The sequence below is a fragment of the Corapipo altera genome, unplaced genomic scaffold (genome assembly GCF_003945725.1).
Source record: "Corapipo altera isolate COAL_440 unplaced genomic scaffold, ASM394572v1 53, whole genome shotgun sequence".
Taxonomy (NCBI): Eukaryota; Metazoa; Chordata; class Aves; order Passeriformes; family Pipridae; genus Corapipo; species Corapipo altera.
In genome coordinates, this window is record NW_020884900.1 from 1,191,906 (window position 1) to 1,208,829 (window position 16,924).

General features: G+C 39.7%; 2 protein-coding genes across 7 annotated transcripts in view; one reads left to right on the top strand and one right to left on the bottom strand.

Moving 5' to 3' along the window:
- FAM13C (family with sequence similarity 13 member C) overlaps positions 1–13,318 on the top strand; it is a 51,404-nt gene extending 38,086 nt beyond the window's left edge. For 2 of the 3 annotated variants that reach the window (XM_027649561.1, XM_027649562.1), the window contains 4 exons: positions 7,519–7,614; positions 8,875–9,074; positions 10,533–10,634; positions 11,420–13,318. In XM_027649561.1, coding sequence (XP_027505362.1) covers positions 7,519–7,614; positions 8,875–9,074; positions 10,533–10,634; positions 11,420–11,543 — 522 coding nt within the window. In that variant the 3' untranslated portion in view covers positions 11,544–13,318. Of the gene's footprint in view, positions 1–5,139; positions 5,224–7,518; positions 7,615–8,874; positions 9,075–10,532; positions 10,635–11,419 lie in introns of all 3 variants that reach the window. The other variant, XM_027649564.1, reaches the window with a different exon arrangement.
- The window catches only part of PHYHIPL (phytanoyl-CoA 2-hydroxylase interacting protein like), a 58,629-nt gene continuing 54,784 nt past the window's right edge, over positions 13,080–16,924 (bottom strand). For 2 of the 4 annotated variants that reach the window (XM_027649570.1, XM_027649569.1), the window contains exon 5: positions 13,080–14,368. In XM_027649570.1, coding sequence (XP_027505371.1) covers positions 13,834–14,368 — 535 coding nt within the window. In that variant the 3' untranslated portion in view covers positions 13,080–13,833. The remainder of the gene's footprint in view (positions 14,369–16,924) is intronic. The other 2 variants (XM_027649567.1, XM_027649568.1) reach the window with 1 other exon arrangement.

Sequence of the window (16,924 nt, forward strand, 5' to 3'; positions counted from 1 at the left end):
ACCTGAGGCAGGTTATTAGTGCGTAGCTGTCTCAGGGGGTGTGTGCATCCTCTGTCGTCTGGCAGTGCAGTGCAGCTTCTCTCTAATAAGACGGGAGCTCTAGTGAAGTTCCTGAAGTGATCTCTCTGAGAAGAGTTTCTCAGACAAAGAGGTGCAGAAGGCTTTTTCAAGTAGTGCTAAGCACCTTCTGCTCAGAGGTGCCTGTGTAGAACAGTTTGCCAGGCACTGCTGGAACCTGCCTACTTGAGGCTGCATATCCCCATGTGGTGAGGATGGTGACAGCAAAAGCAATCCCATCTTCAGCCCACAGAAACTGTGTGACTAAAAACCTTCCTGAAGTTCTTCTGATGATAAAGGTCCTCTCTCACCTGAGAGATGCTGAAAGTCTCTGCCCAGTCAATGGTCTGAGGTCATGAGGAGAGCACAACCATCCAAACAGCTTTGCCCTTCTGATCTTGTACGTTTACTTGTGCTGATGCTGTCTCTGCTCTTCCATGTTCTCAATTACTCTTCTCTTTTGTGAGACATGATTGCTTGGCTGGGTAATTAATTTTGAACTACTACATATTTTAAAGTTTTGCTGCACCTTCCCGTTCTCAGCACACTGTAGGGTTGTCTGAAGCAGTACATCCCACCCATAAAATACTTTTCTGGGGGGCTATTTTTTCTGTCCAATGATGTTGATGTTCTGATGCTAAAGAACCAAGGAAGGCAATAAATTGTGCCCTCGAAAGTATCTAAAATCTAAATATTGACAGTAGCATTTAGACTCTAGCTGGTGAACAAAAAAGGGGACAAGGGGGACAAGGAGGGATGAAGAACTAAGAGCTGAACTATGTGAGAACTAAGAAATTATTCTGGGTGGATTTCAGTAGCAGAGAGTACCCAGCAGAGATAATTTTTAATTTTTGTTTTGCTTCTATTCTTAGTTCTTAAACAACTAGTTGCTATATAAAAACCAGAACTGTGCATAACAATGCCATGCTTCCGAGATCTTGAGCTCTGTATACATGACTGATTTTTAAATTGTTTCTTTTTATATGCTACTTTTTAAAAACCTGAAATGGAAAAAGTGTTTCATAACCAGAAAACAAAAGAAGACAACAAAACCATGCTGTTCTGTATATAGTCCTCAAATTCCCACAATGCAGACTGTAGGATAATATTTTCAGTTTTTAAATTGTTTTTTATTATGCAAGGAGAGAGATCAGATGACACCAAAACAGATGTCAGTGAGGAAATTCTGTCCAAAAAACTCTTATAAGTAAGCTGGGTGTGGGTCTCTGTTCCATTAATTTTTCAATTTATAGGACTTTTCCTGATTTTCCAAGAGGACGTCCTAAATCTGTGCAGTGGCAGTGCTGTCTTGAAATATTATCACAGAGAAAAGAGTAATGGAAATTAAATGCTTGCACAAGTCATTATTTTCAAATGCTTTTTTTAAGAGGTCTTTCTTGTATTCTTGTGGAGAGAACTTGTGTTGAGAGAACTGTTCGTTAGCAAAGGTGTTTAGTAATAGTTACACCAAACTGCTGGGGAATAGAGGCTTGAGCAGGAATAACATGAAATCAAATTGATCTATTTCAAAATTATATATTTTAGTAGCTCCCTAAGTATAACATTAAAAAATATTGGATTTTGATTATGACTCATCCTGGACTTTTGGGGGAGAATGAGGTTTATAGCACTTGAAGATGTGAAGTGAATCAAGGATGCCTAATGGTTCCAGCAAAGATCAAAGGCTTCATTTCAGCTACACACAAGTTTGCAGTTACTGTAGATATTTTTTATGTGCAACATTTTATCTTGTATATAACATTTAGATCTTGTAGAAGAATCTGAGCCACATTAATAGTATAGTAAATAGCAGCTAAATGTTTCTTTTTTTTTTTTTTTTTTTTCAATATTACTTATTTTGGGCAAGGATGGTGTTTCTATAAAAGCCTGCCAAGTTGTCCCCTGAAGTTCTGCTGTGGAAAGCATCTAAGGCCCTGTCGAAATAGAAATGAGAGAATGTGTGTCCTTCAGAGAGGTGCAGAGTAAAATCCCAGTGTTTCTAAAGAGCATAGACCACAAGACCTGAATACAAAATAGCAGAATGTGGTTTCCAGAACAAAACATCCCTCCTGCAAAAGAGCCTGTGAGTGAAGTTATTAAATGAGAAGGTGTAGAGAAAACTGGGATTGGCCTGTGAACGGCTCAGTAACCCACAAGGGGATGGCCACCTCTCACTGTTTGTGTCATCAGCTCTATGTGCAGGGAGATGGTGGTTTATGTAATAATTCACCTTCTTTCTACTTCTGTGTTAAATGCTGCTTTGCAATGAGCCACCACACATCCCCAAGAGGAAGACTTTGGCCCTGGGAACCTGGACTCTGTGTCTGCCTGGAAACAAAGCACCTCTTTTGAGAGGCCCCAGGCAGGTCCATCCCTTGCTGTCACACTGTCTGTCCTTCTGTCCTCAGTTTGTCTTTTCTATCTGTACAAATAACAGTGAGAGATGTTGGCAATGCAGGGGACAGACTAGTAAGGAAATCAACTGTGTACAGCTCTCTGTTTCAAATTATGAAAACCGAACTACTTAGCTTTAGGTGAAGTCTCCTTTTTCTTTATATGCCACAAACAATTTTTGCCTTATGTTTAGTTTGAATGTTTGCAGTCTGTCCCCCAAGGCCTTTCTCAGGCTGGTTCACTTTATGTATCTGTCTTCTCATTATTGACCTACTTCTGTTCATATTCTCCTAGGCTATGAAGCAATGTTTTTATTTAATTAGCATTGGATTTTCCACTGGTGTATTCAGCCTACAGTCCTAAGATGTCTCAGACAATTCTGTAGTTTGTGATTTCACCTGCCTGCTGTGATTTTGAAATTATCAGCCATTTCAAACTTAGCTGAATACAAACCTGTCTTGAGATGGCTAATAAAATGAGCTAATGAAATAGAGTCAAATGCTAAACCCCCTGGAGATCATTTGTTGTGTGATAAATCAATATTAATGATCACTCCCCGTGTCTTCCTAACCATTCAGCTGCTCTGGGCTTAATAGTTTTTGAAAGAATTAACCTTGTATTAATTGCAGAACTAGCAATAAATAAACAAATTAGCTAATTTATAATACTCCTGCATTCTAGTTAGGAGCTCATCTCTTAAAATGAATGACAATTTTAGAGTGATTAACTCATGCAGACCTTTTAGGCAAAATGTGATTAGCAGTTCTGATTAGTGGCTCTGCATTTGAGGAGCAAACAAAAAAGGTTTTGCTCCTGCTGAAGTTAATAGCAAGGCACTCTGGTATCACAAGAGTGCTACTTCTTCAGGGTTCAATATATTTTTAAAAATAGAGTTTAATTAGTAAAAATATTTCTCCAAATCGTCAGTAGAAAAACCTTAGTCATTGAATTTCTGCGGAAAGGCACGCTGTGTGTCCCCAACTCCATGCTTCCTCCCATTACTTCATCTCCTCCAAACCTTTGGACACTTGGCCCTGACTCATACAGCTCTGTCATGATCTGGCAGACTGTGGAAAATGACATTTAGCTCCTTGGTGTTCGGGAGCAGATCTTGTTGGGAAGAGGGGAAAAGGGAAAAGAGGAGATAAATACCCATTGCATTGTGTGCTCCCTGCAGCAGACACTTGTACATGTACTGGTGTGTTACCAACACTGACAAATTGCATTGTTGAAAAATCAACATTCTTCTGGTACCAGTGATCTGTATTGTGATTTTTGAACAGAAATAAAGTGCCAGTGTGAGATGCACTTTCTGCAGCTCCCCCACAGCGGTTCTACCAACGCACACTGTCCAGCCAGAAATTCCTGCTGCCTGGTCAGTCTTCCATTTCATTTTACAGACAGTACCTTTTCCTAGTAGCCACAGCATTTAGAGAGTGTTCATCATAGTATCACGATGGCTGAATATTTAGGGATTTCATTGTGAATCTATCACTCCACTCCACAAACAGGTTGGGTTTGCATTGCTGAAGCTTTCTCTTCTATACCCCTTACCAGCCAAGGCAAATCCATTTCTCTTTTTTGATGAATAATTAAAAAGTTGAGGGAAAAAGTTGAAAAATCCTCTCTGTATTTTTGCAAGTTTCTGAGTATTTTGAGCAGAATGGTGGCTGTTCTCATTTGTTGCAACTAAACATACTTAATATGTAACGGGGAATGCTTTTTATGAACTGAACTGGCAAATGGAAGTTAACAACATTATTTTCTGATTTTTCCATTAGATGGATGAGGAAAAACATTTCTTTAGTTTTTCAGTCATAATAATTATTCATTAATGTTACCTAAATTGTTCTAAGAAAGTTCTGCAATGGTACCTGTGGGACCTCGTTTGCCAACACTTTCTACCCATGTGCTGCTATCATCTTTTATGAACCCGCCTTTCCAAAACCCAACCGATGACACACACCTCATGTTCATGCAACTTGGCTGAGATATTCCAGCTAAAAACTCTGCTTCTTCAGTGCCTCTGTCAGATGGTATTCTCAGGAAATTTGTTTTGGATGCAGACTCTGAGCACCACATGAAGATTCTCACTTTACTGACTAAGACCACGGTTTTGTCTTTGGAACACTCCAGATAGGGAATGCAGTGTTCCATCAGTAGCCTAATAGCACTTCCCGGCCTTAAGCTTGTTAAATTGCTTTGGTGGAATAGTAATTTTGAGAGAAACCAGGGCAATCAAGTGTTAGATGTATGACAGCTAAGAAAAATAAGATTCCAGGCTTTCAGTAAACTTTCATTTATGCGTCTTTCTCCATAAGACAGAGCACAAGTTCAGGCTCCAAAGGCTCCCCTTTGGCAGCCAAAGCAAATGCAGTGTATTTTCCACTGGTAAAAGCCTGACAGAAAGACTACTCCAATCATAGAAGTATCTCCATAGCTCCCATCAGCTCTGCATTAGGCCTTGAGAGGGTAACACGTCCTTTGATTCATTTAAAGATTCAGTTATGTAATTTTGGACTCTGCTCTTGCTAAGTTAATGCCAAGTCCCCATTGACCTCAGTGCAGGCAGAAAGAGGATTCATTATTAATGTTTATCTGGGGAGAGCAGATTATTAAATAGATATGTACCTGTACCCTTGTCATGAAATCCTGACTCATAATCTTATAAATAACTCTTTTAAATAGGATATGACAAAAAAGCAAATGGCTTTGGAAAAAATCAATCTTCAGAAATGTCTACTGTATTTTGAGAGTATTCATGGAGAGCCTGTAAGTATGCCATGGAAAGATAGGTACATTGAAAATTATCTAACTTATCTAACAAATATTTTTGGACTTGTATATTAAATATATTCAGCTGAGTTTTACACAATTAACATAATTTTAGTTATTTCAAACTAATTTTCAGGTATAAATGTTATTGCCTGATACTGATGAATTTGGTTTATATGTTAGAAAAATAAACTAAAATAAAAAGAGAAGTTTCTTGTGGCCCTGTATCTCTCTTCATGATTGGAAAATGCAGGATTGGATGATAAAGTTGGGAGATTATATATCCACAGCAGACCTGGCTCATGCGTCCTTGGCTCTGCTATGATATATGGTTAGAGTGCTTAGCAGCTGAGAAAGGTTTTGTATAGGGCACCATCTGGGACATGAACTACAAAATTACATGGCCTGTCACGTGTTTTTTCCTTTACTACACAGCAGCAGTTAAAACTATTAATTTAAATCCTTTCAAGGGACTTAATTCCTGAATGTAGGTGCAAACCAAAAAAAATTCCACCATTGGTGAGATGATGACCTGAAAATTTGTCTATACACAACTGTGGAATTTCTGTTTGATATCTATGTTTGTGTTCTTATGACTGTCTCTGTTTCTGACTAGTAATTCCAGTGGTAGAGGAAAAGGGGAGCAGCACTAGCATGTGTCCAAAAATATGCCAGCTGTTAAAATTATCTCTGCATCTTGGATAAAACCATTTTTGTTCATCTTCTTTGGGCTTGGAATGAGAGCTGAGGGATGGAGAGGGTATGAAGAAATTATACTTCCTAAGAAGCAGAACAAAAAAGAAATTATTAATGCTATATAGACATAAAAGAGACTTGATTCACAAAAGGGAATGATAGGGTATGTTTTATAGCATGGGGTTCAGAGAGGGTGTTTCTTCTCAAGGTTGAGGCAGCTCTGTAACAGCAGAGCACACTGGGGATGATGCTTGCCCTGCTGATGTTTAGTATGGCTCAGCATCACCTTCATCCAGACTTACCTTAACAAGGTCAGACAGAGAGGGCACTGACCAGGTTTCAAACAAAAAAAAAATGATCTATTCTGGCTCTTTGGCATTCCCTGGAGCCACTCTTACGGGTTGTAATCAAATGGGACATGACGACTGGGGAAGAGAAGTGGACTCACTGGGAGTGACATTCTGCGGTGAAATAAATGTGCCTCTAGAAATGGTCCCCAGCTGCTCAGTGAGCCAGATGTACGTGGTGTCACCACCCTGTGTTTGTCTGTCACCCTTACTCCGCTAACCAGGCATTTGGCTGTTTCTGAGCAGCTCTGGACTATTGTCTCTCCAGTCTGTGTCTCTTCAGAGCTGCTGTGTGTTCACTCACCTGAGCGGGTGGACCTCAGCTTCACTGTGCCAAAAATCAGTGACACTGTATGCAGAGAGTGCTCATAGGCATGGGAGTTGAGGAGCAGAGGCTGATGGTGGACTAGCTTGCAAATGACCCTGCTTTGGCATTTAATCACTGAGGAACATGTTTTTTCTGGGGATGATGGGGGTTATTTGGTTGGTTGGGGCCTTTTTTGTCTTGTTTTATTTCCTTGTGGAATTCACTCTTTTTTCCTTAGTGCAGTAAGTCAGTCTACTGCACAGCTAGTTTCCATAAGGTTTATTTTTGTATTGGTGAATATTTGTGGCTTGATCAGGCTCTTAACAGCTGAATTTAAATCATACTCTCTTCCAAATCAATGCTTCTAGCGCTCATAAAAGACCAAGAGCAAACAAAATGAACAGACAGCTAATCCTGTTTGTGGAAGGCAGTTCCAGTGAGGAATGCACGCAGCAATCCTGCATGGAGCCAGCTCCATGTGGAGGCTGTAAAGCTGTGTTCCTGGTGCTCTCCATCCCACTGAGTCTATGAGCATATTGTCCCAGGCAGACTATCACATTCCTGCAGGGAGCCTGTTGCCATTATTACAGCTGAGTGAGTGAGATACCAATGCAAGGCACAGTAGCAATGTATCTTAACTCTTACTGCTCCACCAACATCCTCAGAAAGTGAATAATATCCCCTCTGCCTGGCTGGTGTGGCTCCAGGAAGTGAGGAAACCACATTGGGTATTCTCCATTAGAAAACAGATTGCCATTTTCCTTTATGGGAACTGTATGAATTAAATTACAGTTCCCATAGAATATCTGTGGAAGTAAAATACACATCTGGTCATATTCTTCTAATACCTTTCTCAGCTTTACAGGAGCAAATGAGAATCTTTTTTATTTACCTTTTATTTTTAATTTTGGAGGACTACATTTTGTTATGATTTCTCTTTAGGTCACTAAGCAAGAAAAGAGTCTCATGAAACCTCTTTACGACAGATACAGAATTATCAAGAAACTTCTTGCAGCTCCATCTTTGATCACAACAATTGTAAGTTGGAAAGAATTCATATCCATTGTAAAAAAAAGCCCATAGAAAATGCTGTGCTTGATTTGTACCCGTATGTCCGTTTGGCAGCAATACAACTACTGATATTTAAAAAATCTGCTCACTAGTTAATACAGGGTGTTGATATTTCAAAAAGAGCAAATGCTCTGTAAAATTCAGCTTCTAGGCATGTCACAGTGTGCAATTTATGGCAGCAGTTTCTGAGGCAGTACTTCAATGGCCTGGGTAAGAGATCAAAGGCTGGCATTACTTTTCCATCATGGCTAACACTTGCAACACAGAAGGAAAGCTCTCTCTTTTCATGAAGATCTCTGCTGTCACTGTGTCTTGCTTCTGTAACTTATTGACAATGCTTTTATCAATCATGTACCATATAAATATTAGTAATACTTTAATAATATATCACTGTAATGTAACAGTACTGGTCGCATGGGCAGTAAAGGTAGTGGCATCTGGCTACTTTGAAGTTAATTAGCGTGTCTATCATAAATACTAATCTAATAGTAATTGGAGCTAGGTCGACTTTAAAAATTATTATTGTCTTGTTAGATGAGAGTGGAGCTTCAGATTTCTCTGAAAAATCCCAATATAAATCTTTGTACACATGCACAGAGGTATTTTATTAGAAAATTTAACTGAAATTCCCCCTTGCGTTACTTTGTAGGAGCTTTGCCCCATGGAAGTGTTATATTTAAGCCTCAGTTTCAATAGCTCAACTTTTCTTCTGAGGATGGAGGAATGTGAGGAAGACAGCAGTAATCACCTATTTTGGTAGTTCAAGTTTGTAGCTGTAAAACTGTGGAATCTCTCCTACAACTCTTGTAACAGTCAGAATTTCTGGACACAGTGCACGCAGTAGATGGTATATAAGAGGACTACAAGTTCCAGCCAGACTGCACTGCTGAAATAAATACAGAATGTTAGTTACATCTTTGCTATATAGAAGGGCTTTAGAACAAACAGAAATAAATTGCTGGCTGGGGATACTCAGAAGCAGGGCCAATTTTTGTCCTTTATACTCATGGTGGGCAATACTCAGTTACCCAGTGACCCCACGAGTGCTTTCATGAACAATCTTGATAAAGATTACCAAGATTTACCTGGGTAAAGCTTTCAATGTGTGTAACCTATTGCAAGGAATACATCCAGGAAGTTAGATCCTAATTCTTTTTGTTGTCATCCTATGAACTGTGAGTGTTCCGATTTAAACAATTAATTAAATAATGCCTCACATTTCACAAGCAGGAGGAGGAAGACTCAGATGAAGACCATTCTCAAAGCAGCCATGAGTTTTCATCCGGTCCAATGTCTTGCTTCCCTGTCGAAGAGCACCTGTGTTACTCTCAGGAGGAGAGTGAGCCTGCACATGTCTCACCTCTGGATGAAAAGAAAGTTTACAGGCAAACAGCCTTGTCGATGTCCAATTTACACGAGGCAACAATGTAAGTTCTCACTTTTTTCCCTTGTATTTTTAAAATGTTTCACGTAGACTTTGTAAATGAAACATGAGCCATACCTGTTGCATAGGGATATTCTACACAAAAGGAGTGATTCAGCATTTTCATATGTGAGAGAAGAGGCAGATCAGATTTGTTGTTTGGGCAGCACACCTGTGGTTTGAGCTATGTATTCAAACAACTTTGTGTCAAGTCCAGGAAGAGCAAGGTAGACGAAAGTAAGCAGATAAGAGAAACAAAGACAACGTGGTAGATACGACATAATGGCATAGTAGTGATATGCAAACCTACCTTTAATTGTTGCAAAATTTGCAGCTGTCTAACTACTTATGTTCTTACAAAGCTGTCATAACACTGGAGGATAGTCTGCTCCTCTGTGTGTGTATTGGGACTGACTGCGTGAGTGATGTAAAAATGCCAGTGACCTTAGGCATCCAAACAGCAACAGGGGAGCTGCATAAAAGGTCACACAGCAGCTGGTCACATGGGAGGCCACTGAATGCATGTAAAATCAATTTATGCCTTGCCTAAGCCTAGTTATTAGTGCCTGGTTGCCCTGAAAACTCACCACCACCCTCCATTGTAAAACCAAAATAAAGCCCTAATGATTTGTAGTTAAGAATTTCAGGTTGCATGAGACAACAGATCTCAAGATGCCCATATGCTGTTATAACTCAGTCAAGAAACTTGTTGAAGACTATGCCTTCCAGGAACAGATAGCTTAGGGGATGGTATCTTTTTTCTTGTGTTTTGATTGGGAGTTCTTAGATGCATAAAGGAAGCTAACTAGGCTCTACCAAAATTGAGAATAAATAAAAATTACTTAGATTTCTATGTAAATGAACTCTGTGTGCAATAGTTTGCTCACAAATGCTGGGAAGATATTTCTGTGCATTTTGTTGTTATGCAGAAGTTCAAGAATTACGAGGTGCAAATGCCATCATAAGAGTTCTTTCTCTGCTTAAAAACCTTATTCTCTGAACACTACCTAAAACATGGCCTCCAAAAACGATGCGTCTGGGAACCACTGGCATTTCCACTGCATCAGAGTAATGACTGGTAACAGCTGCAAACATGAGCAGGGCTTGGATGTTGATTTTAATTCAGTTAAAAGAGACGCAAAGCATTTCCTTCTGTGCAATGCTGAGCTGTGTCAACTCCATTAATTCCACAGAGAATTAAGGCCACTAGTGAGACTCAGTTCTGAATGCTTTTCCTCCCATGTTGACCACAGAGTGTCTGCCTTCACTGTATTAGCAGAGTGAGAGTACCAGCAGAAGGGGAGGAGCACAGCTGTGTATCCTTGGAGGGGTGTGGTGGAACGTCTCAGGGGGCTGAGCTCAGTGCCTGCCATGGCCCAGCACAGCAGGCTCTTTGTTACCCAAAGCCATGGCTTTTACACTTCCCAGCACAAGAGGGGTCTCATATTCTTGTCTCTTACAGGCCTGTTCTGCTTGAACATCTTAGAGAAACAAGAGCTGATAAGAAAAGACTTCGCAAAGCTCTGAGAGAGTTTGAGGAGCAATTCTACAAACAGACAGGAAGGTAACTCACCAGCTCAGCAAAAGCCCTCTCCTGTCCCCTCTGGGTCCTCTGCAGGGCTGTTTGCCAGGGTGGGCACTCGGGGGTGAGAAGGACAAAGACGCTGCAGGTGGAGACTGGAAAATACCGTGGAGGTGTCCATCTGTCTCCCTGCTTAGTTCCTTCAGGATGTGGTCATCCCTGAGGATGACTTGGAGCTGTGGATTTTCCAGGTCATGCCTGTAATTGGTATAACCCCCATCTCAGCACAGGATCTTCCCTGAGCTGAAGGGAAGCTGCTAAAAGACTCTTTCTGAGGGTGTCAGTCTGCAGGAATTACACTTGGCAGTTGGGCCATTTTTAAAAGGCCAGGTTTTAAAAACAGAAGCCACTGTTTCTTTCATCCATAATTAAATAACAGGTACTTTTCACTCTTTGCTTTTCCTCCTCCCTTCATTTAGCAAACCTGTTTGTTGAAAACTGTGGAGGGTATGGGCAGTGGTTACTGGTAACAGTTTTCAAAGCACTATGTTATAACTTCTCTGCATATTTGAGAATCAAGTGATTATGCTTGTACAGCTGTCAAGAAAGAAAATTTTCTGGCATATGAAAATTCATTATTTTAAGTAATACTATTTCGGTTCTGTCTACTGGAGCTTTTTGGTCCTGTCAAATTATCTTTAGTCATATACAGTTAGTAAAAAACAACAAAAAAAATCCAATTCTCATTAGTTGTCGCAGAATTAATTTTAAAGACAGTTTCTCCTCTTACTCATAAAAGTGATGGCACTGTCATCTGCTTTTCATAGGAGTCCTCAAAAAGAAGATCGGGTGCCAATGGCCGAGGAATACTCCGAATACAAGCACACAAAAGCCAAAATCAGGCTCCTGGAGGTTCTCATCAGTAAGCATGATATTTCCAAAACGATTTGAAGTGAATGCAATGCTGTGATATTGTTCTCTAGCAAAAAACCAAGTAATGAAAAAGATAAAGTAATTTTACAGGTCTTAGTCTGCTGCACAATTATTTGACACACTGAGATTTTTGATGCACTTTACCAATTATAATAGCTGGGATGAGAGAGGACAGCAATATGCAAGAATATTAAGCACGGGTGAGTGGACTATAGTATATATTTTTCCTTTTGAGAAAGCCTTGAAGTGCACTGTGAGAATGTTAAGAAATGAAGAGGACACTGAAGTGTTGTAGCTCCTCAGTTTGACCTGCTCTAAAAGTGTGAGGAAATGCTCTCCAGGTTTTTAGTACATCTTAGTACATGATAATGTACTACGTTTGTTTCCAGAATTAACATGCACTAGAATTAACTATTAATGACAGCTCTCAATGTGCTGATTAAAGGAAATGAATTAAAACAAATTAAGGGAAAACTCCAGACATACTCTGGCTTTCAAGACAGAGATGCCATTCAATTCCAGTAGCTTCAAAGAAAGGTGCATAGAAAAAAACCAGTGCCAGGGAGTAGAGCAAAGTGATGCTGCTTATGCAAAAAAAAAAAAAAAAAAGGACAGAACATGTTGGCCAAATGGAACTATTGTTTTTTTAGAGATAAGAGAAAAAAATAGAGGTTACTGGGAAGAGAGAGACCAAATGTACCGGCTGCTGTCCTTTTCACTAGTTCACAGGACCTGGCTCACAGAACTTAATAAGTAGATCAACTAACTACATGCTAATTTTGATTTTTGTACGAAACCTTGCACTTTGTTTTGCCTGATGCTATAACATTCGCTTTTCTGACTACCAAAGCTCGTTTAGACGCATGCACTTTGTAAAATGTTGAAGTACTTCTTGTGTTATAAATTGCCACATATATATATATTAAAACAGGACTAGATGATTGCATTATGCTAAGATATTTTGGATAGGTAAAGTACATGGTATATAAGTGAGTGTCACAGTTATCTGATGAGGACTGCTAGACTTCTTGTTTACTGAAAATAAGATTATAAAGTTATTTTTCCATTGGAATTATGCGTATTTCTTAACTTTCAGAGCACCACACTTTGTATTATTAAAGAGAATTTGTCACTCTTTGTGATAGAGCATTGGTGTGAAAAGTGGACTGTTTAACAGAAGGATTATCAGCAGGTTTTGTATTAGAAATGAAAAGCAGTGGGATTCTGGGAAATACCTAGCCCAGACATAAAGGAGGGAAGAATTAATTAAAGAGAGAAAAAGGGACTTGAGTAAGTTGAATCATGTTTAGTGTTTTGCTTTAACTGTCATTTTGTATTGACCACATAGTATAAGCAATCTGTTTTCTATCTTGGTAAGAAGATTTTGATTTTATAAAGCCTGTTATCTACCAACCACGTTTGTACTTATCTTGCGTGTAATGGCATGATTTTGAAGATGGACACATCTTCAAGTAGTTTGGAGGAAAAATATGAACACTAAAAAAGGAATTTTTTATTTCACAGAGGGTTGTTTGTTTCAGTGTACTGACTTAATAATTTATAACTTAACTTTTATGAATCAGAAATGGTCTTCATAAATCTGTTTTAATTGAAGTCATCTAGAGCAACAGGAACAGATACAGAGCTATTTGAAGTTTACAAACTACATCTTTGATAAGGGAAAATGATTTAATGATATATGTATACAATTGATATTAAAATGTAATCTATATATTCTATATGATTGTATAATATTTTATACAACAGTACAAATAAAATATTTTTCTATTATATTTATTATGTCGAGACACAGTTTCTGTTTTCAGTTAGCTAATATAAATAACATAAATAACACTGTCAAACAACACATTGGAAGTGCTGACATCTCTAGGCTCTGAAATTCAAATCATGCTGCAATTACAACCTTTCATGCTGTTCAGAGTTATCCCAGTACTTGTTCAGTAGTTAAAATGAATGCATATTTAAACACCATTTATAAGCCGTTATTTTTATTTTGCTAAAGCAGTTTATATAGGATTTTGTTATGTTTGGCAAGAAACAGAAAACAATTTTTGCAGCATCTAGGGATAAATGGTTGCCAGAAAGAAACCCAGGACTTCTAATCATTAAAAGCATTGGGGCAACAGAAGGGAAAGAGGGAGAGAAGAAATACTAAGAACGCTATTGGAGATTTTGAAGACTCGTGTTTGCTTTTGGTGAGAGCAGCATGTGCATGCTTCCGACAGAAACGTCTGACTATGGACATGGGCAACAGAGGTTGGAAGGCTCCTAAGGAACGAGGGAAGTTTTAACGTCCAACACTGATATTGCAGGTCTTGCAGCTGGGATCTTTCTTTGCGTTTGCGGTAGACAAGCTCATTAGTTGGTGACCAGTAATTTCCGCAACTGTGCCAAGGGACAGATCCACAGGATCGGTGTAAATTACTTCCAAAATAACATCCTGGGCGTGATGGTAAACCATGACACCGTCTTCTTCATCGCAGGTCAGAAATTTATTATCTTTTATATTTAGCTGAGGAAGGCGCTGCTTACAGAACTCATCTCCCGGTGACCCCACGGGGGCGATCACGAGGATGACGTAGTGGTAGGCTGTGTACATGCAGTAGAAGTCTCCAAAGTACAAGTTAGTATTTGGGTTGAAGAGTTTTTCAGCTGCAATCTCATACCTGTATCTTCCATACGGTGAATCTTGTGGCGGCTTCCCAGTGTTAAACTCAGTGTTGCAGCTAAAGAAGATGCCTTCCAGCTTCCCGCTGATCGGAGAGCCATGGCTGCCACTGTTATCCTTAACAGAGGGCTGCATAGCATTCCCGTGATGCTCTCTACAAATGAATGACTGGTATTGTTTATTTTGTAACACATGGTAAAGAAAAAGTGGAAAGTTAGGACATCATGCTGTTTGGAAACAGTGCTGAAGGGACACAAAGGAAAACTGTTAAACTGAAAACGAGGTTAGTGTCATGATCTTAGGACCAAGAAAATCAAGTGACAGCAGACTTGGGAAGAGCTACAGTAACTCCTGCTCTAGGGGAAAATCTGCTTTTCCAGTCTGGCTTTTCTGTCAGCTCTGTGGATGTTACATGCAGGCAAAAAACAGCACACACAAAAAAGCCCCCAAACCACCGATATCTTTAATTAGCTCATTTGTTCAGTGTTCCACTACAATTCTAACAATAAACACATGTTGAATATTGCAAGTCAGTCACCATATGCTGAATATACTGTTTGTTAATGTGTATTTTTAGCATAGGCAGTATATAGTTCATGTAGAAAACTGCCAATGAAAGTTATTTCTGAAAGATGCTTTTCAGAGAGGTTATGGGAAGGAATGTACTGTCTGCCATAGTCTATTTTCCCCCAAATGATAATTTCCAGTCTAATTTGTCTACTGCTGACTTCAATCAGAGCAGAGCTGGGCACAGAGGCAATTTGGTTAGTTTCCATTTTGGTTGGTATCCAGCTCCTGCAGTCACTAGTCCTAAGGGGAAAAAAGCGTAAGAATAACTTTTTTTTTTCTTTTGCAAGCTCAGCTCAATTTCATTCCAGTGAAAAGAAACGTACAAGTGAGTTTTTAATCCTCCAAATCTCAAATTGCACTCAGCAGCATGAGGCTGCTAAACTTTGGAGAACACTCCAAAACACCTCATCTAATCCTCCTTAGCACCTGAGATGTTTTGTATAGCAGGACATTCCCCAGAACTTGTGCCTCACACCTGTCTGGAAGTGCCCCAGTGATAACTTTGACTCTCTCTGCACCTGCAACCATGTGATGCCCGAAAGGGAAATATCCCCTTTTGTAAGTCCTGCAAAACATATCTGCTATGCACCCTTAGAAAATTGCCTTTATGCTCACTGAAGATTACAGATTAAAAATACATGAATCTGTGGGGCTGGAGAGTCCTATATCCCCCTCTTGCTTTGCTTTTACTTTTTTTTCTTTTTCTCTTTTCCTTTGTTCCTTTTTTTTTTTTTTTAGGAGAGGGGAAACTAACCAAGAAATACTGTTCTCTCTGCTTTTGACTTGCAAAAGGTCCAGGTAAAATGGTGCTGCATGGGAGAAGATTTTACTTGGTTAACATGGGAGGTAGCAATCAAAGCAAAAAAATTCAGTGTATACCTACAGACCAGCTCTAAATCAGCTCAGTAATGTCTCCAACTGTGGGGTTTTTTTCCTTGTTTCTAACTTCTCGTCAGCACATTTGACTCTAAGAGAAGTTCCAACAGTTTTCTGGGCCATTCAAACACTACTTAGTTATTGTCTCAAGCCATATTTCACAAGACATTGATTCGATTGGGGGGGTATAATTAGTATTTTATGAAGTTATTACTACGGAGAAAAAAAACCCCCAAACCCCAAAAACTTGAATCAGCTTGGATAACCCCCTGAAACATCTGCAACCTGAAAAGTCAGATGGCTCTCAGTGAGAGTCAGTTCCATTTCTGAGGCAAGATACTGACATCCAGTGGCCAAATAGGCTAATTATAGGTCGTCCTTTCAGGGGATCTGAGCTGCTTAGTGGCTCTCCCAGGCGTGGTAAACAGCAGTGACATGAATACCACTTATGAGATCACACTGCAGACCCTCCATTTAGGGGCTGCTGCTTTAGCTCCGTGACCAGTTGCTTGTTTGCCAATGCTACCAGAGCTTTTCCAAGCTTGTTTGCTAGTCATGACACCACAGAGGCCACTGGCAGGCATGGTATGACAAGGAATATTCCCTAAAAGGGAGCATGTGGTTGGTTATTAACATAACATGCAGAAGGGTGTTTGGTGGAAGGACTAGCCCTTGTGACCATTTTAGACTATTTCTGACCAAAAAAAGGCAACCATCAGCCAGTTACAGGTGATGCAGCTTCTCACTAGCCTCATAAAACACAGCTTTTTGTCTCTAACTCACTAACTGAGGGAAAACAAACTCACAGAATCACAGAGTATGCTGAGTTGGAAGGGACCCACAAGGATCATCGAGTCCAACTCGTCTCTATTTGTGTAGAAGCAAGAAAGAACTTAACAGGAGGGAGGGGAAAAGATACAGTGCAATCAGTTAGAGTCACATTTGGCAGAACAAGGCCAAACCCACAGCTATAAATGCACCTCAGTGGCAATTTTCAACACTAATAAACACAAAGGCAGATGCACTATGATTACATTGCTGAAAACAAAGCGACATAAGAATCGGAACCCCCAAAGGCATTTCCCTTCTGTGGTATCTAGTCCAGGATGGCAGCTGAGCTTCACAAGGTCCTCAAAGAGCCTCAGCAATGACAAGTCATTTCCTACCTCCACTGAGTTTTGCAGCTTTGTCGCTATGTGCAATAAAATAATCCTTCCAAAACACAGAAGGGGAAGAGCAAGCCCATGCTCTGGAATATACAATA